The sequence below is a fragment of the Musca autumnalis genome, unplaced genomic scaffold (assembly GCF_047663935.1).
Source record: "Musca autumnalis isolate F117 unplaced genomic scaffold, ASM4766393v1 scaffold_1, whole genome shotgun sequence".
Classification (NCBI taxonomy): Eukaryota; Metazoa; Arthropoda; class Insecta; order Diptera; family Muscidae; genus Musca; species Musca autumnalis.
The window spans coordinates 43,419,415-43,444,712 of record NW_027411644.1 but is presented as its reverse complement, the minus strand read 5'-3'; the positions used below and the strand labels follow the sequence as shown (position 1 = coordinate 43,444,712).

At 34.1% G+C, this 25,298-nt stretch overlaps 1 protein-coding gene across 6 annotated transcripts in view; it reads left to right on the top strand.

The window, feature by feature from the left end:
* The window catches only part of LOC141397482 (uncharacterized), a 163,681-nt gene that overhangs the window by 59,678 nt on the left and 78,705 nt on the right, over window positions 1-25,298 (top strand). For all 6 annotated transcript variants that reach the window (XM_073973807.1, XM_073973848.1, XM_073973818.1 and 3 more), the window contains exon 3: window positions 8,221-8,257. In XM_073973807.1, coding sequence (XP_073829908.1) covers window positions 8,221-8,257 — 37 coding nt within the window. The remainder of the gene's footprint in view (window positions 1-8,220; window positions 8,258-25,298) is intronic.

Here is a 25,298-nt window from a genome sequence, read left to right as displayed (position 1 = left end):
AAGTTCATATTATATTCCAAATATTTCGAAATATTTTGTTTGAGAAATTTTCTATGCACTTCTCCACAAAACAACTGGGTCATTTAAAATTTCGAAAATAATTTGCACATTTTTGCAATAAACAAATATTTATTATTTTGCATATAATTTATTGCACCTGAAATATACAATATATGCAATGTGGAGGTTGTGGTTAATAAAAATGATATATTCAAATGCAATTTCAGGCAAGTAGTTTACAAAATTAAATGAAGAAGATAACAACTAGAAGAAACAAAGGAATATATTTTTAAGTGATTTTCAAGAAACAGTGGCTCTCATAGAATAAATATAAAATGTATATTATATTGCATTGCTGAAAAATATAAGGTCTGTGTCATTGCTATAGCAGAAATGTAACTTATTCATATTGGCATGTATGGATTTATACATTAATGTGCTTATTAGATTCATAGCAAAAATCATTTTTTTTGTTTTTTTTTTTTTTTTTTTTTTTGGTGGATGAAATAGGTACATTAGTCCGGCACTTCCCAACTCTAGTATTTAGTGTTGGAATACTATAGTTTAACACAAGTAAGAGAGGGTTATATTCGGGCAGGGCCAACCATGTGATACCCTACTCCATTACACCTGGGCAATATTTTCCAAGGAATTTCTTTTATATGCGACATATTTTAGCCGTCCGGTTGTACATATATAAGTTGATATACATTGTAACATACCAGAGATATTGAACATACATACATATATACGTAGTCTTTACTGAAAACGTAAGGTATTATGTTCCGTATTTTATAATGACCAATCGGGGCTTTTTCGCTACATATTATTAAAACAAGTTAGAAAGTGTCAGCCAGGAGATATACCCTCAGCCTCGAAAACAAAGAAAATAAGTAAACTCAATACTTATAACGTATCTATGGTTTTTTAATGTTGGACCAATTTCCCAAGAAGAGTGGGCTTTGACCCCCCAAAAAAATTGTACCGTCGTAACAAGGTCCACAAAGAAACAAAAAATACAAAAAAATTAAACAATCCGAGACAAGTCCTTATACCACACTCTTTCCAAAATTTGTGTGGGAGGCACCCGAAAGAATTTGTTCCGATGTAGTCCATATTCGGACCTTATCCAAGTCTCTACAAAATAATACGATGTACAAAATTAGGACCAAACCGGTTTCTCCCTTCGAGGGTTATCTTAGGCACTAGTTAGTTTAGTTGGCGTAGTCTCGAAAATGTTCGGAAAATCTGTGCGCACGATAACTCTTGAAGGGAGTAACCGATTTGGTCCATACAAAATTAGGACCAAACCGGTTTCTCCCTTCGAGGGTTATCTTAGGCACTAGTTAGTTTAGTTGGCGTAGTCTCGAAAATGTTCGGAAAATCTGTGCGCACGATAACTCTTGAAGGGAGTAACCGATTTGGTCCATACTTTACACATCGTGAAATTTCTACCAGACTTAGATGAGGTTCCAATATGGACCCACTCCTTCGGGTACCACCCACACAAAATTTCGGAAAAGTTTACTTTAGGGCCATCTCTGGAATCGCTTTGATTTTTGCTGTAGCAAATTGTATTCACTACCCCCTATACGACGGTACAAGTTTCATCAGTTGCAAATCTATACTTCCTGAGAAAATAGCCTGAAAGGTGCAAAAACCCCCTATGACACCGTGTGTAGTGGTTGAGCGCACGATAACTCTCGAATGGATCTGCCGATTGGGTCTAAACTTTGGTCTTCGTAATATTTTATCCAAAAAAAGTTTAAGTTCGAAGATAAGCCATATCGGTCCACTCCTTCAGGTACCTCCCCCACAAAAGTTCAAAAATGTTCGGAAAAATTGTGCACACTATAACTCTTGATGGGAGTGACCGATTTGGTCCATACTTTACACAACCTAATATAACTACAAGATACAGATCAGGTTCGAATATGGACTATATTTGTCCACTACTTCTTGTACCTCCCACACAAAATTTCTGATAAGTGCACTTTAAGGCCTGCTCTGAAATCACTTTGATTTTTGTTCAAGCAGCGTTCATTCGTTGCCTCAATTACGACGGTAAAAGTTTTTTTCATGGGCAAGTCCATAGTTCTTGAGAAAACAGCCCGAAAGGTGTAGAAAACCCCTATGGCACCATATGTAGTAGCTGAAGAGCACAATAACTCTCGAACTGATCGACCGATTTGGTATTTGGCCTTCGTCATATTTTGTACAAATTTAGTTTCAGTTTGAACATGGGTAATACCGGTCACAACTTCCGCTACTTCCCCCCAATATTTAAAGAATGTCGCTAAAATGGTATGCACGATATCTCTTGAACGGAGCAAATACTTTGGATATCCCAATATTTTGTCTAAATTTTTTTCTCCTTAGGGATATTATGTTTTCCGTGGACTATGTCTATGCTTCCTGGAATACTGGAGTAAAAGTTATACGATGACCAACTGAAATGACTAGTGAGCGCGATATCTATCGAAAATATATGATTCCCAAAATAAGATCCACTTCCATAATGGACTATGTCGGTCCATTCCTTTAAATACCTCTTCCGCAATCCTTTTGAACTTTAATCCTAATGCACATGTTTGTGCGTATGAAGTATTTTTTGGAATAAAGTGTTTCAAATTGAACTGGCTGAGGGTATATCTCGGTCGGCTAAGCCGACTGATACTTTTTTACTTGTTGAGTTACAGACAAATGTCGGTATAATTAAAATGCTTATAATTTCGGTAATTAACGATATTTTTGTGCAAGTTGGCGACGCATAAAAAATCAGTAGTAAAGTTCTACCGAAATCAAGAGTGTTGTCAACTTTTACTTGTTGTTTTTATTCATAATTTTGGGTTTTAATTTTACCGATTTTTGTCGGTAACTCAAAAAATTAGTTAGAGAATCGCACTACAGGTATTATTACATTACCTTTTACCAATTGTATCACAAAAACTTCAAGACCCCGTTCAGTATTAAACTATAACTGCGATCCCTGGAGTGGTTATGGTTACTATACACACAATTAAAACTAAGAAATTTCTGTATATGTTAGGCTGTAACTCTGTTATCTGAGCACGTACATCAACATAATTGGCATCTATGGAAAGGCCGAGAGATCGTCTTTCAAAAACAACTCACGTGGGCGGAATGTGTCTACCAGGAATAAAGATATAAGATATATATTAAAATTCCAATATTCACACAAAAGTTTCGGCCCATTTCATCCGGTAAAAACTATCTGGTTATCATGTAAAATTGCAAGTTTTTTTCTGTCATAAGCTCACACCTTTTTAAAAAGTTCGAGCTGATCGGACTATGATTGCGACCTACAGAACAGATACAAATTCGCATAAAATTTTGTTTTTGGTCCATTTTACTCTCTAAATATTTCACCATCATCACCAATAACAATAGCGATCTATTCTGATGTGAATCCGACCTCCATACCAAATTTCGTGACGTTCGGTCTTGATTGCTATTTATAATAGACAGCCGGACACACGGACGGACATACATCGCTATACCGCTTTATCTCGTCGAGATATGAAAAATGGTATATAATATTGGGGGGTCTACGACGAAAATTTCGCTATGTTACATGCATTTTTAGCAAAACAAACTTATAATACCCTTCCCACATCGTGGAGTAGGGTATAATTATCAGACGGCTATGTCAACAGAGATACATATATTCTGAACAGGTTACACAAAAAAAGAAGCAAATCTAAACATTTTACATTTTTCTACTGTCCATACCGAACCATCAAATAGGGTAAGTGCACCTAATGTCGGCATGTACCAGTAGTCGGCACCTTTTGAATTTGAACTCAAATAACTAAAAATTAAGAAAACAAAATAGGAAAATAATCTTAAAAATTCTTCAACAATATTGTCAGCTAACTTTATATAAAATTTCATTGAGCTAGGACCAATTATTACATCGAAATTTAAGTTTTTGTCAGTGAGTGTTTTTCACCACAACCGAAAATGCATGTTTCTTAAGAAAAAAATTGTGGAGATGTTAACCTTATAAGCTCTGTAATTATTTTAAAATGAAGAAATTTTCCACAACATTTTTGTTATATAGGTAGAGAACAGTTAAAAGAACACTTCAGAAAAAGAAATTTTTAAAAAATATTTATAATTGTGCAATTTTTGCTGATGCCGACTTTAGGGACAAAAAAATATAAAATTTGCCTGAAGTCGGCATGGGGTTATAAACATTGATTTTTATCGATTACTTTTAGCTAAAAATTATAAAAATACTAAAAAATACTTTAAAGGCTAATTAATAAAAAAATAGTTTCAATTTGAAAGGAACTTTAGCGATTTTAAGCAATATTAGCCATGATTTGAAGTACGTACGTTGTGGGGTGCCGACAACTGGGTAATAGATGCCGACTACTGGTACGAACTAATTTATTTAAACAATATGTTTAAATTCCCTTATTTTTTGAAGTAAAATCAATAGAAATGTATACAAATAAACTAGAAATGTATAAATAACTAATGCTTAAGCTATAGTTCTTTCAAATATTTAAGAAAAAATGAAAAGTATGCATTTTTTCTTTATTTAAATATAACATGCCGACTACTGGATCATATCATGCCGACTATTGGGGAATGGTGCCGACTACTGGTGAAAAAGCAGTATTTCACTAAAATTGTATTTTTTGCATGTTGAACAGAAATAATCAAAAAAATTGTTTATATAATCTAAAACTACACAAAATAACGAATCATAACAACTTAAATTTAATTTGATTGGATATTTAGACTCGGAATGACATACGGCTGAGGATACGAGAATCCTTAAAGTGCCGACTACTGGTGCACTTACCCTATTCTGAACTAAAATGGAATAATTAGTTAACTCTACTGTCAACAATTTTAGGGGAACAGCTTTTTGATAACGGATACCCCAAACGCCTGTAGTAGGTCAAAAAATGTATCAAAAATTTCATCAATCGGACGTTACCTTAACATGGGGGCTATAAGAATGGATCGATATATACGCACAAATTTCTGGCGGGAAGTTGCTAGACTCAAAGAAGACTAAATGCCAAATTTCCTATATTTCGGTAAACCCTTCAAAATATCGAAAATCAAGATGTACGCTTCTATGGGGGATATAGGAACCCGTGGACCTATACTGGTAATTCTCTTCTGGAATATTTTATTATCCCATGGAAGACTAATTAACAAATTTCAGTCTTTCGGTGGGATATTGATGTATTGACAACTTTCATAATTACGAAAATCGGGAGGTACCGTTTTATGGGGGCTAAATCGAAACGTGGATCTATACCGACCAATTTCAGTCAGAAAGGCTTTTACCTCCAACAAAGACTAAATACCAAATTTCAGCCATTTCGGTGGGTTGCTGTGGCCACAACCTTCAAAATACCGAAAATCGGAAGGTACCGCTCTATGGGGGCTATATGAAGGCGTGAACCTATACCGACAAATTTCTGGGAGAAAGTTTTGTACCACCAACGAAGACTGAAAACAACATTTCAGCCATTTCAATGTATTAATGAGGTTAAAACCTTCAAAATACCGAAAATCGGGTGATACCGTTCTATGGCGGCTATATCAAAACGTGGACCGATATAGTCTATTTGCAATACCAAACATCCTAGGAATAATATAAACTTCTATACCAAATTACACAGCTCTTATTAAAAATTGCGAGCTGTATCCAAATGAAGACAAGTCACCAAATTTTAGCCATTTCGGTAGAATATTGAGGCCATAACCTTCACAATACCGGTAATTGGGAGGTACCTTTCTATGGGGTGTATACTAAGGCGTGGGCCTTTACCGACAAGATTCTGGGTAAAAGTTTTGTAAGGCGACAAATTTCATACGGAACATTTAATACCCCAAAAGAAGACAAATCACCAAATTTTGACCATTTCGGTAGAATATTGAGACCACAACCTTCAAAATACCGGACATAGTGAGGTACCGTTCTATGAGGGGTATACTAAGGCGGGGCCTTTACCGACAAGATTGTGGGAAAAAGTTTTGTACCCCTAGAGAGGACTAAATACCAAATTACAGCCATTTCGGATTGATAATGATATTAAAACATTCAAAATACGGAAAATCGGGAGGTACCATACTATGAGGGCTATATCATAAGGTGAACCGATATAGCCCATTTGCAATACCAAACATCCTAGGAATAATATAAACTTCTATACCAAATTACACATCTCTTATTAAAAATTTCGAGCTGTATATTGATTTCAACAGCGGGCGGGCGGACAGATTGGCATGGTTATATCGACTTAGAATTTTACCCTGATCAAGAATATATATACTTTATAGGGTCTCCGATGAATATTTCGATGTGTTACAAACGGAATCACAAATTTAATTGTACCCTCCATATTATGGTGGAGGGTATAAAAAAGAATTAAGTTCGGCCGGGCCCATCTTTTAATACCCTCCACCATAAAATGTCATTTACTAAAATGGAATAATTGTTTTGTGGCCACAGATATCCCAAATGTTTAAACTAGGTCATATAAAAATGTCTTCATTCGGGCGGTACCTTTTTATATGGGCTATATATACATATATTTCTTGCAAGTGAAAAAGGAAAGACGAAGAGTCGAACCTTGACAATTACCATTATGTGACCCGTTTCGCAGTTAGTATGCTTTCTCAATACATACACATATACAATCGACGATTTCATAAGACAAATAAGATTGTGAACGCATGTCCCGTTGGCAGCTATGTCCCAAAAATATATGGGCATTACGTCCTACATGCAATACGGACAAGTGCCGCAGCATGTTGCTACTATAATCTCGCTGTTTTTTTTTTAACGGTCACTTGGAAGGAAAATGTCTACATTACTTCCCATATTTTTCCATGTAATTCCATTTAAACCTTATGTATTAAATTTCATGGCAATAGGTTAACGTTAACCCGTGGCAACCGAGTGATTCTTATTTTACAATAATTTGTACAGGTGCCAAATGCTTATTTTCATGAAAATTCACGAAAGGTCACTGGTCCAATCGATAAAAAAATATTACCAGTTGGTTGTTGTGGCTTAAAACTGAAATGTACAAAAATTTGTGAACATCGGGATCGGATTTAGCTTCCATAATTGCGGCCCTTACAGCACCTTGGACCTCATGGGGAGGTAGGAGTTTTTTTTTGGTGTTCACCCTTATGTGCAATGTACATATATTGCGGTTCATATTCTCATTGTAAAGATATCAGTTACACATTTACATTAGCGGCTATATCGGAACTTAAAGTTAACAGTCGCCAGTTTTATATTTAAACTCCTTTATATAGCCCTCATATATGTGGACCGTAACATATTGATGAGATCTGTGGTAGATATAATGTTTCAATGCAATTCATTATGTTTTTTTAATATTAATATTTGATTGTGTTTTTTTCTACAAAACAAACTAATCTAAACTATATAGAATTTCTGCACACCTAAAAAGTTTGATAGGCGAATAACAGTCACATTTAATTTTCATCACTCATGTATTTATTTATTTTCGTTATACACTTCAATGACTTGTTTAAATGCGTACACGCATGGAAAATCTGTTTGCAATTGGTTGTCGTCCGCTATTCTCGAACAAAAAACAAACAAATATACAAATCATTATTAATCGCTATTTAAGATGTTGTGAAAATAAGTGTCAGTGAAATGTTTTGTAAAAGATTTGAAGGCAAAACATGATATTTAAATTTAAACAAATGAAAATAAAAATAAATCACACAATTTAAAACAAACCCCTCTCTCGGACACCACTCTGACAAAGTGTTCATCTCCCAAAAGAAAACACCAACAACAACAAAATACAATCAACGACAAAATATAAACAAAACATAAACCAACAGCACTAATAATAAACTTACACGTTCATAAAATAAATTCAACTAACAAATGGAAATGTGTTTTTTTCTTATGTCTTTTTCTTCTTCTTGTTAATTTTATTTTTCATTTTCTCATTTATAATTTGAAAATCTCTTTGGTTGTTTCTTCTCTTGATTTTCATTTTATTCTCTTTATATTGTCTTTTGTATTAACATTTTATTTATTCAAATTTTTTGTTGAAAAATGTCCCCCGCATATCTTTTGCCATTATTTTGATTATTTGTTTTTGTTTTTCCCTTAAATTGGTCTCTTTATAATTTCATACTATGGGAAATGATAATGCACGACAATGCTTCGAGAACGGAGACGACATGCCAACTTCAAGCTAAACAACAGGTAAATAAATTTGTATATAAAATATTCTCTTCTCATATTTTAAAATGTTTATAAATATGTATGTATATATGTATGTTTGGTTATGAGAATAGTGTCGTATCTTTTGGGGACAGGGAATGATGACATATGTTTTTATTAAGACAGATATACAACATGTGCGAATGAAGCCATTAACCCTTTGGTTAAGACTTTTTATCTTCAAAAGCGATACATTCAGAGGCAAGAAAAATAATATTTTAGCACTATAAAAACTATTGGTTATAAATATAAACTTTTTATACACTCCACCATAAAATAGTCTTAATTAAACTGGAGTAATTAGTTTCTTTTCACAATTTTAGGTGGAAACATTTTTCGACCATGGATACCCCAAATGCCTAAATAATCTAATCTAATCTAAACAAGTAAAGAAGTATCAGTAGGCTTTGCCGACAGAGATATACTCTCAGCCTGTGTGGATTGAAATACTTTTTTTCCAAAAACAATGTATGTATTTAGGTGGATTTTCAAAATTTTGGGCGTAAGAACCGACAAAAGTATGGGTAGGATTAAAGTTCAAAAATTTGCGGGGATATCGATAGATAGGCCTTTTTTATCACACTACTTTACGAATAACATAATATCGCTATAAACAGGACCATTAAGAAAACCTTTGGTAAGAAAACCTTTGCTTCAACAAAAATCAAAATGATTCGAGAGCAGGTCTTAAAGTGAATTTATTCAAAATTTTGTGTGGGAGGTACCCGAAGATGTGGGCAAATATAGTCCATATTCGAACCTGACCTATATCTGGCAGGTATATTAGGAAGTGTAAAGTATGGACCTAATCGGTCACTCCCATCAAGAGTTGTCGTGCGCACAATTTTCCGAAAATTTTTGAACTTTTGTGGGGGAGGTACCTGAAGGAGTGTACTGATACGGCTTATCTTCGAACTTAAACTATGTTTGCACAAAATATTACGAAGGTCACATTTTGGACCGAATCGACAGATCCGTTTAAGAGTTATCTTGCGCTCCAACCACTACACAAGATGTCATAGGGGCTTTTTGTAGCTTTCAGGCTATTTTCTCAGGAAGTATGGACTTGCCCCTGATACAACTTATACCGTCGTATGGGGGGTAAAGAATACAAGTTGCTACAACAAAATTCAAAGCGATTCGAGATCAGGTCCTAAACTGAACTTTTCCGAAATTTTGTGTGGGAGGTACCCAATTGAGTCCATATTGAAACCACTTCTAAGTCTGGTAGAAATTTCACGATGTGCAAAGTATGGACCAAATCGGATTTTCCCTTCAAGAGTTATCGTACTTTTGTGGGGGAGGTACCGGAAGTAGTGGACCGATATAACCCATCTTCGAACTTAAACTAAGTTTGGACAAAATATTACGAAAGCCAAATTTTGGATCGAATCGATTGATCCGTTCGAGAGTTATCGTGCGCTCCAGCCAGCCAGCCAGACAGACAGTCAGACGGACGGACATTGCTCAATCGACTCCAAATTGTCTGAAACACATTTCGTCCAAACATACTTGGAGTCTAAAACCATTATTTCGATGAGGCACATTTTGCCCGTATGAAAGTGTATATATCCTCGTTAGCATAAATGCTGAGGGTATAAAAATGTGTTCAGCCAGGTGAAAGATACAACGTATGGGGCTATATCAAAGTGTCTACCTATCTTTAAAATTGTTGGTGGAAAAGTTTTATAACCGCAGGGAACCTCAAAAGTCAAATTATGGGTAGATCATTCAATTTAAAAATCTGGGAATCCTTCTATAATGATTTAAATATTGTTCTATCTATGATTGCGACATTTTGTAACATGGAATGTAAATGTAGTTCTATGCAAGAAAATCACAACAATAAAAAACACTTACATATTATGCAGTAGTGCAGTTATCTAACCGCTATATTCATGTTGATTTTCAAGTTTATTTTCGTAGATTGCCGAAATATGTCTCCTAGAAATAAAATTTAGACCAAAAACTTAATTAAGATATTTTCCCCACAAAAGTTGACCCGCTAAGAAGTATCCGCCCATTATGCAAAATTGTTGGCATCATCCTTGACCAAAATTCTTACCTCGTGTAATAATTTGCCAGTATTAAACTATAAACTATAACCATACCAAATTTCGAGACGAATTATTACACTTTATAATGGACAGAGGGACATACATCGCTATATCGCTTTGTCTCGTCGACATATGCAAAATGGTATATAACATTGGGGCTCTGCGACGAATATTTCGTGGTGTTACATGAATTTTTAGCAAAACAAAGTTATAATACCCTACCCATGTTGTGGAGTAGGGTATAAAAATTCTGAATACAATTGAATAAAACATTGAATACAGCCTATTGAAAAATAACCATAAAAACCATAATTATCTAAAGATTTTTTGAATGATCTCGATTAAAGTTCACACCACTCATTATGATCATAGTTAATTTAAATAATTTTCTTCCATATCAATCTTATAAAATAGTCTGATCCACCCTATTGTTATTTTATAATACGTATGCATCGAAAGGGAGATTATTATGATTGTGCATATCATCAGATTAGAAAGATTTATAAATAAAATATTTTAAAAATTTAACACATTTCTATAAATATTTTGAAAGACAACAATTTCTGTCTTCCCACACTACATTCAGCTTTTGGAAGAAAACACGTGCTTAATCGATATTTCGTTGAAATGTATTGGATATTATAATGGATGAATGAAAATTTCGTTTACGTTTTCATAATCTAAATATTAGAAATTATAAAAATAACTATAATTAACCATAATGAAATGGTCAATAGCATCCAAGAAATCATCTGTACCAACGGCATGCTATTTTTTATACCAAACGGGCAATTTACAACAAAGGAAAACTTCTATTCATTGACTATAAAGCTGTGGCAAATTTTCTATAAAAAGCTTTAATTTAAAAAGCTTTAATTTAAATTTAAGTAATTTATTAAGTGATTGTTGTATTTGAACTCTACTAATCCGTTTATTAATAGAAACGCCTTCCTGTCATCATCAGCCGTGTTTGCTGATTCTAGTTAAACCAATTCCATTGGTTAAAATAATCAATTTCCGCCTAAAAGTCGGCAATGAATTTACATGTCTAAGAAATAAAATTATTGTTAGGGTTGACGTTCTTCTGTTTAAACCTTTTCTAGCGATTTTTCATGTACACCTACGTTTATCAAAAGTAGTCTCTTATACAGAACAGTACTTATTCAATATTCAAATTATTTTCTGTTAGTTCTGATAGTATTTTTGGAAGATATTATAATAAAAGTCATCCGTACAAACGACAATATACTGTTGAGTACTTGTATTTATTGTTCAAATAATAAATGACAAATGTTCTGTTGATATCAATAATGAAAATAAAAACAAATGAGCAAAGGCTATAGTCGGGATGGGATTGACTATGGTATACCCTACACAACTACTCTAGTAAACATTATACCCTACACCGACTCTTCACTGGTAAACATTTCTTTTAGGGAGATACACAATTTATCACCCACCCATCAAATGACTTAGGGCCAACTAAACCAAAATAATTAACAATAAATTTTATATTTGACTATCCACTTGGTACTGATTGAAAGCTTTGCTGGTCTTATTGATTAGCAGGTTGCATGTATTGAATACACCAAATAGAAGCAGAGGCATTTGTCATTCAAAATATAAAAATTGAGATAGCTTAGCACATTTTGCAGTAACTCTGATATTTTACCATCAATGACAACACATTTGCTATTAATTTAAAACTTAGACGTATTTATACCCTACGCATTTATGCTAACGACTTTCATACGGGCAAAATGTGTCTCATCGAAATAATGGTTTTAGACCCAAAGCATGTTTGGACGAAATGTGTTTCAGACAATTTAGAGTCGATTTAGCAATGCCAGTCCGTCTGTCTGGGTGGCTAGTGCGCATGAAAACTCTCGAACGGATGAGTCGATTTGGTCCAAAATTTGGCATTCGTAATATTTTGTCCAGACCGAATTTTTATACCCTCCAAAACGAACTGTATTGAAGTGAATTTCAAAAATTCCGAAAATTGGGAGATATCGTCCTATGGGGGCTATATGAGGGCGTTGACCTATACCGACAAATTTCAGGTGGAAAGTTGTATAACCTTAACGTAGACTAACCCCCTGTTTTTGTAACTATTTTTTGTTCGTTCGTCTATATTCGTAATAATTTGGGCATCCATAGCTCAGCCCCTAGACGACATACAGATCTACTTCTTCGTAGATACGTTCTATATATAGTTAAGAATTCCTCATTAAAATTTCAGCGTTCCACATTTGTGCTAAGGCGAGTAAATCGATCTACAAAATTTGACAATTCGTGTGAGAACATAAAAGTTTTTTACAAAAACATGGGGTAACTACCAAATTTCAGTCATTTCGGTGGGATATTGAGGTCACAACCTTCAAAATACCGAAACTCAGGAGGTACCGTTTTATGGGGGCTATATGAAAACGCGGACCTGTACCGATGAATTTCAGGTGGAAAGTTGTATAACCTTAACTAAGACTTACTACCAAATTTCAGTCACTTCGGTGGGATATTGAGGTCACAAGCTTCAAAACACCGAAAATCAGGATGTACCGTTCTATGGGGGCTATACTAAGACGTGGATCGGTACCGACAAGTTTTTGGGAGAAAGTTTTATACCTCCAACGAAGACTAAATATCAAATATCAGCCATTTCTGGGGAATATTAAGGCCACAACCTTCAAAACACCGCAAATCGGGAGGTAAGTTCTGTATAAGGGCGTGGACCTATACCAACAATATTTCATATGGAACGTTTAATGCCCCAAATGAAGACCAAATACTAAATTTAAGCCATTTCGGTGGATTAATGTGGCCACAATCTTCAAAATATCGAAAATCTTTCACGTATCAACTCGAAAAAGAAGGAAACAAATTTCATCAAAAAAATTGGGAAATGTTTTCATATTTTTCAGCAAAATTGATACTGATATTTTCATGATATACAGTGTAAATAGACATTTCATTTCTTTGGTGACCCACAGTGGAATTTGACGAGGAATATTTTTGTATTTGACGTCATCTCTCTAGAATTATGTTTTGTCGGACAATTTTGAATAAACTCAGATGAAGTCCGTTTTTAACCCTAAAACGTGTTTTTCATGTATAGAGATTCCTGGCGATTATATAGGATTTTTAGATTTGGTGTGTTCTGAAATCTAAGTAAAATGTTATGACAAAGAATTTTGTAGGATATTTGGATTTGATATGATCACATTTTATAAGATTTTTTGAAAGATTTTGAAAAAAGGACAAAAAAGACCCCATTGATGAACCTCATGAGGGTTAAAATGTTTAATAAAAATATTTTCCACATCCTCCTCAGTAAAATTGCGAGACACTGTATATCTAAAATGCAAGGATTTCAAGATATCTTAACTGGAATATTTCAAAAAAAAAAAACTAGAAATGGGTGGAAATTACCCTGCCAATTTTGGTAACTTTCCTATGTAAACTTTGAAAACGTCTATAATTCACAATTCTCTTCTTCTTCTTCTTTCTCTCCTTGGGAACTTCTGTGCATTGTCCAACTGATTTAAAAATCAGTGAGCCGTGTAAATCCATCGCCAACAGTTGTGTAGAGTATATCAATAGTTTGTTTTTACCAAGCAAAACAAGACTAGAGTTGTGTCGTTCATGAACGAACCGGCTCAAAGGAACGATTCCGTGAAAAGAACGAACGGATTCGTATCCAGCTCATTCTTTTATATCGTTCATAAGATCCCCGATGGACGAGTCATTGCTGCTTACAAAATTAACAGCATTGGTTTTGCAGTCAAACTCTAAACAAACGCTGCGTTAGCGCAATCAGCATAAATTTCCACACAAAACAAACAATGATTCAGAGAGCTACTCTCGCTCAGTAACTCACCTCATTCAGTAGCACATATCGGTCATATCTTTCTTTTGCATCATTCATTCATCTGGTTCTTTCATATCAAAACCACCACCACTACGTTCAGAAACAAAACCACCCCCATTAGCACACAAACAACAGTTGTGTCATTCGTGAACGAACATTTTCAAAAGAACGATTCGGTGAAAAGAACGACGGAGTCATATGCAACAAAGAACGAACGACTTCAAAAGAAAATAATACAGTAAAATGTATTGTTGAAAAAGAGCCAACGAACGAAGTAAACGACCCGGATCTTTTTGGTGAACGGAATGAAAAAGATCGATCCGCTCAATGAACGAGATTGCCCAACACTAAACAAGACTATTCTTTTCCATTTATTATTGTCACTGCCTACGCTCATATATTCTCATTCAATTCAGACCAACTAATGCCAACATGACATTTCAAATTGGTCGTTGCTAATTTTTGCGACCATTAAAAAAGAGCTTCGCCGGACCTACTACATAAACGTATTAATTTTATTTACTATCACAAAAATTATAAATTTTTTTTTATGAACGAAACATATGACGCTTTTCACACTTTCCTTTTTCCAACGCATAGAAAATCCATAAATAATAATCACAAAAATCCCAAAATAAGAAAAACCCAGCATAAGTAATCATATGATACACAGCTGTCTGCGTCATGTTTTATAAACGAAAATAAAAAGAACGTAGAAACAATAACAAATAAATCTCCATTAAATTGACCCATAATACTGTAATGCCATTGCCGGTCGACTACTTGTCCGAAAAAAAAAATATCAACGACAAGTAGTTGCCTCACATTATGGTAAACCACAAAGGAACCAAAAATAAACACAACGTTCGAAATTGAAAAATTCTTAATTTATTTTATAAAGTTTTCTTTTCACTTTTTTCTGTTGTTTTCTTCTCTCTTGGCCAAAGAAGATTCATTTTTATTGATTTTTTACTTGTGGCGTTTTTATGAGCCATGGACAATTGACACAAGGTATTAATAACATCGACCGGAATTCGAATACTTGTTGAATGACAGCCGAAATTGCCGAAGAAAACAAAAAATTATGTGGGAATAACAACTGAGGGGCAAAAATAAGAAAAATGCCTTGTAGTAAATTACTTGCGTATGGTTCACATTAAGATTTACGAGCTGATAATGTTGTTGCCTTAAAATAAATATGTATGTATGTGCGTATTTGCAATTGCTTGGTCAGGACATGCAGCATTGACGTTTTTTACGCTTAATGTTTGGTGTATTGAGGTGAAAAATATTCATTGATATGTTTTTATTAAGACAAAATAAATAAAAATAAGGAGAGCGTTTCGGGATGCCACCGTTGTGGAATGGCTTGCAGCCAGCTTTTTTCTCGTATAAGCAAATCTTAGACGGGGTTTTATGACCTTTGAAGTTCCTTTTAATTGTTTTTTTTTTTTTTCAAAAAAAAACATAATAACAGTCTTTTATGGATCGACAAATTTTTAATCTATATATAAAAAAGGATGATGTTAGTTACTACGCTTATAACTCGGGAATGGCTGAACAGATTTTGACAATTCGCACCAATTCGGAATGGTCTCATGGCAGAAAATGATAAAACCTAAAAAACCGCGAAAATTTGCGAAAAATTTGCAAAAATATTGTCAATTTTTCCACAAATTTCTATCGAGCTTCGCGTTTGGAGTATACCTTGACACTTATTTGGACACTTTTTTGGTCCATTGTACGCCTCTGTTTTGTCAGTTTTTGAAAGTTGTATAGAATTTTTTATTCACAATCAAATCGATTTTCATTTATTTCAGTTTTGAGTTTGTAAAGATTAGTGGAGGTTTCGGTCAGATATCGATGAAAAGATGAAGATGGTAACGACAAAAGTGGTTTCCACAGTTTTGAGGAAAAAGGTACAAATCCACAAAATTGGTGGGTTAATTGAAAAATCAAGAGCTCCGATGTAATATCATTGGGAGTGAGGTTGTGGCATATGTGTATTTTAAAATGTAAGTAAAAACACTTTGAAAGATCAACTTCCGATTGATGCGGTATAAAATTTAAGCTGTACCAGATATATATTGATACTATTCAGATCCTAACACGATACTAAAAAATGATATCCCCCCTGAAAAAGAGTATGAACTCAATCAGTTTAGTTCCCGCAGAGCTGGAAGGCAATTACAAATGGCCAAATACATACATATGTAAACTAGATTTATAACTTTTTTGCAAATATCAAAAATACCACCGCATAGCCGTGTAGAAAAAAACTACAATGATATATGGTATCATTCTTTTTCTATCGAGAAAAAGTTTCCGCACCAAATGCATTGAAGTTCAGTAAAGCATTATTCAATTTTATTTGTTATAATGACATTTACGCTTTTCGTAATAATTTATTTATAGTTTTAATCTTATTTTAAATCAAGATCAAATATTTCTGGACCAATTTGTTATCAAATCGCGATATTTCAGAGCATTTAATGCACCTTTGACAATATTGCAATTTGTTGTTTTTCTTTATAACCTCGCGAATTTAATGTTTAAATTTATTGTACCTATCGGACAAGAGAATATGTGGTCATTAGCAACGAATTCCCGAAAGTTACAGTCTGTTTTTAATCACTTTGCCTGTGAGAATCGTATTTGTTTTCTATAAATATTTATTTAAACAAAGCAAGTTTAAATTTTTAGATAGAAAAAATACCAAAGAGGCTTTAGTAATCGCAGTCGGTACGGAAACAATGTACCAAGTACTGCATTGTACAGTCTCAGTCAAATACCGCATTTGTCCGTGTTAACAGAGCCATTGCATCTAATTCCGAACTTGGAATGCAAGCAGAATTCGGGAGATCGCGTTAAACAGAGAAGTCAGAAAAAAAGCAGACGAAGGTGGTTACCTGATAACGATCGGATCCCACTGCTCAAAATAGGTTAATTGATTAAAACGCAAATTTAAATAAGCACTATATTCAGCATTAAATTCAAATTCCTACGATCGCATTCCTTCCTTCTTATTCAATTGCTTGAGTGAAATATCGTGTTCAGTGTTGAAAACAAGAATTGCAAAAAACCATAGATTATGAAACGAATAGGGGAGTTATGATATTATTTTGCTTCAACTGTGCTACCAAATATTTTTATTTACATCGCAAAACGTGTTATTTGCTTAAAAATATATCTTAGTCCCGATTTACAGCTGCCTAATTTTTTCGAGGCTATTGTCGGTTTAAAGAAGAGAGAGTCGAGGAAAATAAAAACACTTTGCCTCTCAGTACCTTCTCTCTTCGTCAAACTGACAATTGTAGAAAGTACAATTATCTAATGTGCATCTGCTTCAATGATCGTCCTAAACAGTTCAAAACAAAGAAATATTTGACATTGAACAAGGTGATAGCAGTAATAGTATTATAGGTTTGAATCAAAGCCATCAAGTTGTGTACCTAACAAACTGCGAGACGAAGTTCGCCGTGTCCCCTATCTAATATATAAAAGGCAATGTGTGTATGTTAGTATGTTTGTTTGTTTGTATGTTCCGAATAGACTCAAAAACGGCTGAATAGATTTTCTTGAAAATTTCAGATAATGTACTGGGAACACCGGTGGTGGAAATAGGCTATATATTTTTTTGAATGGTCGTCGCGGAATTGAAATATCGCGGTCATCCCAAATTATTCAAAAATTTATTATTTCAGATAATATACCTAATTTTAGTAAGCGTGACTACAAAACCGCTAAAACACTGGCTTCAATATGTGGGATAACGCGGTCAACGCCATATTTTGGAATACAGTAAAATCCCGATGACTTGAGATGTCACTATATAGAAATTCCGAAAAATCGATTGGGAAATCTTATGAAATTTTGTATGTGGAGTTTTTAGGTCTGAGAATAGGTCGTAATTTATTTTTTTATCCCGCTAAGTGTAGTGACCGGTGGTCCTCCCCACAATTTTTTTAAGAAAACCGCGAAATTCAAGATACGTTTTAATATATTGTTTACAAATTGTTTGCAATGCTATGGTAATTACAGTCTTGACCCTGAATTGTCGTCGCGGAAGTGAAAATCGCGGTCATCCCAAAATTTTCAAAAATGTATTATTTCAATTAATTAGAACTGTCGTAAGCTGTTTTTATACGGCTAGGAGTAGTGACCGGTGGTCCTCCCCCACAATGTTTTTAAGAAAATCTGAAATCTTTGATATTTTTGAACGTATTGTTTACAGATTGTTTTCCCTGAATGATCGCGGTCATCACAAAGTTTTCAAAACTGTATTATTGCAATTAATATACATAATTTTAGTAAGCGTGACACAAAAATGATATAAACACTAGCTTGAACAAGTGGGATAGCGCGGTCGTGAGCTATTTATGACCGGAGGTTCTCCTTCAAAAATTTTTTTTTTTTTAAAAATCTGAAGTCCATGATATTTTTGAACGTATTGTTTACAGATTGTTTGCAATACTACCGTAATTACAGTCTTGACCCTGAATGGTCTTCGCGGTAGTGAAATATCGCCAAAAGTGAAATATCGCGGTCATCACAAAATTTGCACACAAATTTTTTATTTCAGATAATACACATAATTTTGTAAGTGTGCCTAAAAAACGCTATAAACGCTGAACACTAACAATAAGTGGGACAGCGCGATCAACTCCACATTTTGGAATACAGTAAAATCCGGATAACTTGAGATGTCACAAGATCGAAATTCCAGAAAGATCCATTGGAAATCAGACAAAGTTATTGATATACAATACAATATCATCATTGGAATCAGAATACCGCGATTATGTTCGATTTTTGAAAATATTATAATTACGGATAAAATCTCAAAATGTGGGAAGTGAAACTTCATGAGCATTGATTTCAGTCCTTGGAATAGCTAGGTAAAGATACATTTTTTAAATACAGCAAAATCTCGATAGCAACAACTACAATTTATAAAAGTAATTTTTTTATGAATTATATAAATGTTGCCATACATATCCCGAAGGAACATACATTTCGCTGAGGGGTATTTTACCACTATTGCATATAGAGCGCGAAGAAAAAGGGCGTTACGTTCGATCGGGCTGAATGAGGTTAAATCCACCAAAAATAGCGAAAATCAGGCGCCACCGTTCTATGGGAGCTATACCAAAACGAAGACGTATACTGAACAGTGGCTATATCTCTGAACTATCGAAAATCGGGAGGTACTGTTTTATGGGAGCTATATCAAAACGTGAACCTATTACTGTTACATACCGAGCACAAATAAAAAGGCGTGTCTTTCGGTCGATACGAATATTTATGCTCTCCTCTTTAAAATATATTAAAACCAGATTTCAGCCATTTCGGTGTGATAATGATGTTAAATCCTCAAAAATAGCGAAAATCTGGCGGTACCGTTCTATGGGAGCTATATCAAAACGTGGACCTATACCAACAATTCTTTGCAGTAATAATTACGACCCCAACCGAGACCAACAATCCAATATATAGCAATGTCAATTGACGTGCACCGACCATTATATCGACACCTCCAAATAATAGTATGCTAAGTCTAAAAAGTGAGTTTTGCAGGAGAAACTCTCAAAGTTTGGAAATTTTTTTGAACTTCAGTACTATGCTAAGTCAATATTTGTTTATAACTTCTGTTCGGATTGACCGATCATTACCAAAATTAGACAGAATTTAAGTTAAAGGACGTTCGACACCTCCAAATAATAGTTTGCTAATTCTGAAAAGCGAGTTTTGCAGGACAATCTCTAAAAGTTTGGAAATTTCCTTGACCTTCAGTACTATGCTAAGTAAATATTTGCTTATAACTTCTGTTTGGATTGTCCGATCATTACCAAAATTTGACAGTATTTAAGTTAAAGGACGTTAAATATAAAAATGTAAAGAACTTGAAAACATGCTAAGTCGACTTAGCATACTATTGTTTGGAGGCGTCGATATGTGGGTCACAAAGTGCTTTAAACTGTCGATTTATGGTGAAGGGTATAATAAAAGAGATTTTATATCATAAATTTGGGGGGTACCATTATATGGAATTTATGTCAAAACATTGATTTATATTATGAAGTTTCTAGAGGGATGCCTAATTATGGGTGTATCAATACTGGATAGATAACTAAAGTTTACACGGAGAACCCAAACAACGGGCCAGCAACGCGGACCGGGTCAGCTAGTTTTAAATAAAGGCTCATTATAGTATGTTTAGATTTATGAAAAACCATTGTATTTCAAATATCAATTCCTTTGCGTATACGTCAAATAAAACCCAGACGGTGATTTATTTAACTTATACTATGAATTAATAAATAAAAATAAGGCTAATATTACCGTGTTTATTTGCGGCAAAGATCAACTCGTAAAAAGCAATCACAGTCGGAGCATTAAACAAGTAAGAAAAGCGTTAAGTTCGGTCGGGCCGAACTTTTTATACCCTCCACCACAAATTTTATTTCAAGAATATATATACTTTGCGGGGTCTACAATGATTATTTCGAGTACCCAGCAAAAATTTGGTAGGCACATGTCATTACTTTCTGCATTACCAGGTAATGCGTACTCATTACCCTCCGCATTATCAGACAGTACATATATAACAGGTAACATATAACTAGTTACATCCTTACTTACTACTTACCTACAAAGGAATAAGTACGGTGGCACAGGGCTAGTGTGTCTGACTACAAGTCCTAGGTTTGTGTGTTCAAAGCTCACCGTCAGCATGGGAGTTTTTTGTTGACAAAATTACGAAGAAATTTTGATATACATGGATGTTTTTAAACAACCCTTACTATTTGTACGAGTGGCCTAGTGTGTAGTGTGTTTGGCTAGAAATCAGAAGTTCATGTGTTCGACACCGGCAGGAAGCGGAATAAAAGAAAAAGAAGAAATAAAAATAAAAAATAATTGGAATGTTGAATTTGAATATAATTTCACCACATTTGTTCTAAAAATAGAACATATGCTTTTTAGCTTTTTTTGACTACTGGTAAGTGGTTAAATATGTACTTAAAACACACATTTAAGGAAGTACTTCCTCCCTATGACATCCCCATGTTAAAATAATGACTTTTACGGTCATTTAGTAAGTAGTTACAACTGCAAAAATTTACTGAATAAAGTCATTATTTGGTAATGACTTTTTTTTGCTGGATAGTCACAAACGTAGTGACAAACTTAATATACCCCCATCCTGTGGTGGAGGGTATAAAAATCGTAGTGTTCAACTGATCGGATAACTAGAAAATAACGTACCACACATGTAAACAAAATTCAAGATTTCATGTGTTATAGAAATGTTATATTCATGTATTTATAAATCGGTTGAAAATTTTGAGAAACATGTGGATTTCATCGATTTGACCATAAATGCAGGTTTTAGAGAATTTTGGTGAAAATTCACCTTTGGCCCCATACAAATTACTATGGAAACAAAGATCGCCCGGGTGACACGGGTTAACTTTAAGCGATCGTCATAAAATTTCATATATAAGGTTTTTGGGCCAACTGGAAAAAATTAGGGGGTAAGAGTTCCAATCATATTTTGTTGTTTTTTTTTTTTTGGTCGATCTAGTTTACATCATTTAAAATTCGTAAAATCAGGAGGCACATTAAAAATAATAATCTATATTGATGCGTGGAGGTTTTCTACCCATTGAGAATTCGAAATACCGAGTTGCAGCCACTTTAGTAAAAAAATCGTTGAAAAGACTACATCGGGCGGTATAGGTTATCTTCCATTCTGAAACCCCGATGTACGAAAGTAATAGTACGGTAACATTAGATTTTAGAGTTTTTTAACCGTTAGAAACCCTAAATTACAAATTAGAACTATTTTGGTGGGAAAATGTATCTAAAGCCCTCAATGTTACCAAAATCGTGATGTACCGTGGTATGGGGGTAATACCAATATGTTAAAATATAGCTAACATTTTTCGTAGAGAAACTTTCTGATCTCCTGAAACCTTTAATTTTAAAAATACTACTATTTTCTGTATGAAAAATAAGCTAGAGTCCTCGAAATGGTAAAAATCTTCCAAAAAATTGGGCGTATCTCGTATAAGGGGCTGCATTAAAACTTGCATATATGCCCATAATTGTTTGTAGATATGCTGTATTCTCATATCGAATACTAAATACCAAATTTTAGTAATTTCGGTAGCATAATGTGGGTAAAACTTTTAAAATACCGAAAATAGTGTAGTAACTTTATATGGGGACTATACTAAGTAGTGGTCTACCGAAAATTTCTTTTGGACAAATTTTATACCCGTAGCGAAGACTAAGTATTAAATTTAAACCACGCTGCACAGAGGACCCACTTGCATGGAGACAGTGGCCAAAATATTTAGAGTGTAAAAATCACGCCAATGCGCCGGTTACAGCTTTGTGCTGCTGCGAAGAGTGTTTTAAGAAACCACGAGCGTAACATTCTCCCCCCTTTTCCCTTTGGAGGAGGTATACGGTAAGAATTGTTTTATGCTGTTAATACAAAATGAAATGAACAAAAATAGGTTTGGGGAAACAAAACAATCTCCAAAACAACATAAAATCCAACCAATTTAGTCAAAAGTCAAAGTTGTAAAATTTTTAATATAATATAATAATATAGCGTTATTCTTGGAGGGCACGTAACGCCAACGTAAAACAAATTTGGAAGAAGATTTCTTCATCTTGCCACTGATACCAATTATGTTAATGTACGTGGTCAGATGACAGAGTTATACGCTAATATATCCATAGAAACCCTCTTCTAGGGCAGATTTAGTCAGTGGCCCATCATTTATAGTCTGGCACAAGATGTCTGATTTTAATACTGAATAATCTTAAACCCATGACCTACTTTGGAAAATTATTCTCGAGATGGGCACTAGTGGGCATCATGACTAAAACCTTATAGTCCGGTCAAAATAGACATGCGTATAAGGGGGAAATAGCAAAAATTCCCACAAAGCTGAATTTTGGTGGAGAGCTAGGGTTGGCCATTAGAAGCAACGTCCTAAAAGTCCCCATCGATCCCATGTGTGCAAAACAAGTTATTCGGGGTCAAAGGTCATTTTTGGAGGCATTATTCGGTTTTTTTAATTTTTCTCAAAAACGGTAATTCTTAGCAAAAGCCCGCTAAAGTAAAAGTTGTAGATTCAATAATTGTCTACAAGATTGGTCTTTATGATTCTTAAAAAAGACTTACCATTTTCGAGATATCTCGATCTAAAGGTCAAATAAAAAATTAGCCGCGTAAGTACATTGTGAGGCGAACCGGTTAAAGTAACGACACTATGTGTTAGATACTTCCGTAAGCTTTCAAACGATATCCACTTTGCAGTAATCGGTTCAGTAGAACCGGGTCTAATCCGGTTTTTAAATTTGGCCTTTCTGGTCGAATAACCGGCGAACCGGATCCGCAACCGTTGAAAATTATACATTTCCGTATCCAGCGCAACAATCCCTACCTTCGGACAAAACGGAGAGTTTTCGTTGGGGTCGTTCCCGTTGGGCTTTCGATTATACATGTGGGTTAAATGGGCTATTTTTGCATAAAATGACTCTAACATTGAATAACTCCACTAAACACACTCCGATTTTGTTGAAATTTTTTTTAGAAGATAGCTATAATTTCTCTCTTCAAGAAAATATATATATTTTTGGGGGACAGACCCGATTACTTCGCTTATTTTAGCCGGTTCGTCTGAATATGTGCATATTTCCCTTATAAGTGCATAAAAATCATGTGTTTTTTAGAACAGCTATATCTCAAGAATGGTTCCTTCTAAGAAAAAAATTTTAAGGGTCAAACTTGTAGATAATTTTTCTGCCTACAATATTTACTTTAGTTACTTTTTGATTAGATCAACCGTTTTCAAAAAATAAATCCGAAAACCTAAAAACCCTTAAATTTTGACCTTTGACCCCGAATAATTTTTTTTGCACTCATGGGATCGATGGGGACTTTTAGGACGTTGCTTCTAATGGCAATCCCTAGCTCTCCACCAAAATTCAGCTTTGTGGGAATTTTTGCTATTTCAATGTCTATTTTGACCGGACTATTAGGCCAAATTTAAATATATGATCGAATTGTCATTACAAAATACACTAAGGAAATATGAAGCTACTAAGAATACCACAACACGCTAAAACACTATTTTTTAATGAAAATTAAGCTATTACCTCCTCCTTCAAAATCCACTATAATATTTTGCTATACGTATTAGTTTCGCGATATTTTGAATATATTTACTTGTACTTAAAATATAGGTTGTATTCACAACAACAAATATTAGTCAAATGTTCCGACTTTGGAAGCTATTCTTATTCGAATGAAACAAAAATATATGGTAACATGGGGCGCCTTCGCCACGTTTTTGTTCAAAATGTTCTCATACCGACACCGTTAAAGTTTTTTCAAATATTATTTTTGGTACAAATATAAGCGTATCTTGACTATAAGTTTTGATATATAAGTGGTTTTAATTTTGTTTTTAAAATATTATTTTTGAGAATTTACAAAATGTCTAAAAAGTGGCGAAGCCTCCCCACCCATGGGGCAGCTTCGCCATCGAAATTGAAAATTTTCCAACGGACTCTAAAACTGTAATTTACCATACTTTTTCCTTAAATATCAACATTATGCGAAAAAGGAACATGTTTTCTATTGAATAATCAAAAATGATTCTAAAATTCACAAACAGTAACAGATTCTAGCGGTTAATTGAAATAGGTTCCTTGAATTTAGGTACAAAAATCATAATATAACCAAAACAAGATACGTTTATGATACTATTTGATTTTAACTTCACATTATAGTGTGGTATATCTATGGCATAAATAATTAAAGTTAAACATGACAAATTTCTGACATTAACCCACCACACCCCTATCATGGCGTAGGCGCCCCACCCCCAACATATCTCATAATATGAATATATTGACATATGTTATTGTTTTTTTTCATGCAAATTATTGGGATTTCTATTCTTCAGTAGTTGTCTTCTAACGGTATAAAATATGTTTTTGATATCACGAAAGGTAAAGAAGATATCACAAAAAGCATGTACCATAATTATTTTTCCCAATACCCTCAAAACAC